At 37.1% G+C, this 1,495-nt stretch overlaps 1 protein-coding gene across 1 annotated transcript; it reads right to left on the reverse strand.

Moving 5' to 3' along the window:
• On the reverse strand, positions 1-1,264 carry LOC110653539 (transcription factor PRE6). Its single transcript, XM_021809222.2, has 2 exons — positions 737-1,264; positions 1-413 (listed from the first exon to the last, which is right to left on the reverse strand). The coding sequence occupies exons 1-2, from the start codon at positions 863-865 to the stop codon at positions 258-260; spliced, it is 285 nt and encodes a 94-aa protein (XP_021664914.1). The 5' UTR covers positions 866-1,264; the 3' UTR covers positions 1-257.
• Between the last annotated feature and the right edge of the window lie 231 nt (positions 1,265-1,495).

Genomic DNA, 1,495 nt, shown 5'->3' on the forward strand with positions numbered 1-1,495 from the left:
TAAGATAATAATGCAAAGTGGGTTTAATAATTTCTTGGTACAAAATGCTTTAAGGAAATAAACGTACTAGTCCTCTTATTAAGGGCTATTAATATTAATATTACTACAAGTCTTATCATAAAAATGGAGCTAGCTATACTAAGCCCATAGCAACCCTTGTCCTGGCCTAGTGACCAAAACCCTAGATATACATTAATTTATATATAAGTAGAAGTAGAAGGAGAAATGGGATGCAACGCTGTTTAATTATCGTCTTATTACTCCATAAGCAAACTCCTAATTATGGCTGCTTGAGCACTATTGGAGTCAGTTGAAGCCAAAAGCTCAGATAAACGGTCACTGAGATCATCCACCTCTCTGCGTAAGCTTCTTATGTAGTTGCAAGTCTCCTGCAACACCTTTGAAGCCGAAACCTGCAGTGTTCAATAAATATTTCAGTAACAATTGTTACATTTTAATTAGATGATTATTTAAGCTAAACCAATCTATTAACTACGATTCTAAGCATTTGTGTGTGCAGAAGGGAAAAGCTTAACAGCTATAGCTAGGGAACAACCAAGTCCCACACCTCCAAGTTGCTGTAGCTAGAAGCATCACATGAAAAATAAATGAGGCTGTGAGTTTATGTATGACATTATCTGCTTAAATGAATGAAGGCCACACAAATTTTTGAATCCATGTAGAGAGAGAGAAAAAAAAAAAAAGAGATGACCAAACTTGTTGGCTTGCTAAATACCTTGTCGGAGCGCCTATTGCGAATTTCAGGGATAAGTTGTTGCAACTTAGAAACAAGATCGATGATCTGATCTTCACTAATCCTAGAAACACCTGATGACGGCCTCGAACGAGATCTTCTGCTAGACATTGTTATTAATGCTGCACTATATACAGGACTGTCAGAAATTAAGTAGCCAAGTTATGGAGACAAATCTTGAGAGCTAGACAAATGGGAAAGAACTAGAAAACTTGTCAGAGAGAAAAAAACAAGTAAGTTTATGAGGTTATGGGTGCGATGCAAAGGAGATGAATATATAAGGGACTTAAAAGAAGAAGATTTAGTTGGAGACAAGTTATGGACAGAGAAGTAAGGCAAGCATGAACCCAGAAGAGAAAGTAGCGTGGGATATATATAGGAAGAGGGGAAAGATAGGGAAGTAGTGTTGAAGGTGAAGAAGACAAAGTGCATGGGAAAAAGCAGTGGGCTATAGGTTTGGTTAATAAATAGGGCTTTTGAAGGGAGAAGCAGAGAGAGAAGAATCCAATTAGTAGAGATACGCCATACTGTCCTTCTCTATGTGTCCCCAAACTGCGGTAGAGTTCAAGTGGGTTTAGGGAAATATGCTTCTTAATCAGCCAACGACAAAGGCCCCTCTGTGTCAGTCTCAGCACGCAAGCCCACGTTATCTTATTGTTTCTTGTCATTTCAATTATAATAATATAATTTACAATGATATTAATATTTTCCTATCTTAAAAACCATTTTAATTTTATCAAC

The sequence above is a fragment of the Hevea brasiliensis genome, chromosome 9 (assembly GCF_030052815.1).
Source record: "Hevea brasiliensis isolate MT/VB/25A 57/8 chromosome 9, ASM3005281v1, whole genome shotgun sequence".
In the NCBI taxonomy this organism is placed as follows: Eukaryota; Viridiplantae; Streptophyta; class Magnoliopsida; order Malpighiales; family Euphorbiaceae; genus Hevea; species Hevea brasiliensis.

Excerpts from the sequence above, each read along its gene's own strand:
- LOC110653539 (XM_021809222.2), bottom strand. The coding sequence starts at position 865 with ATGTCTAGCAGAAGATCTCGTTCGAGGCCGTCATCAGGTGTTTCTAGG. Across the intron at positions 414-736 it reads GCAATAGGCGCTCCGACAAG|GTTTCGGCTTCAAAGGTGTT; the intron begins GTATTTAGCAAG and ends TGAACACTGCAG.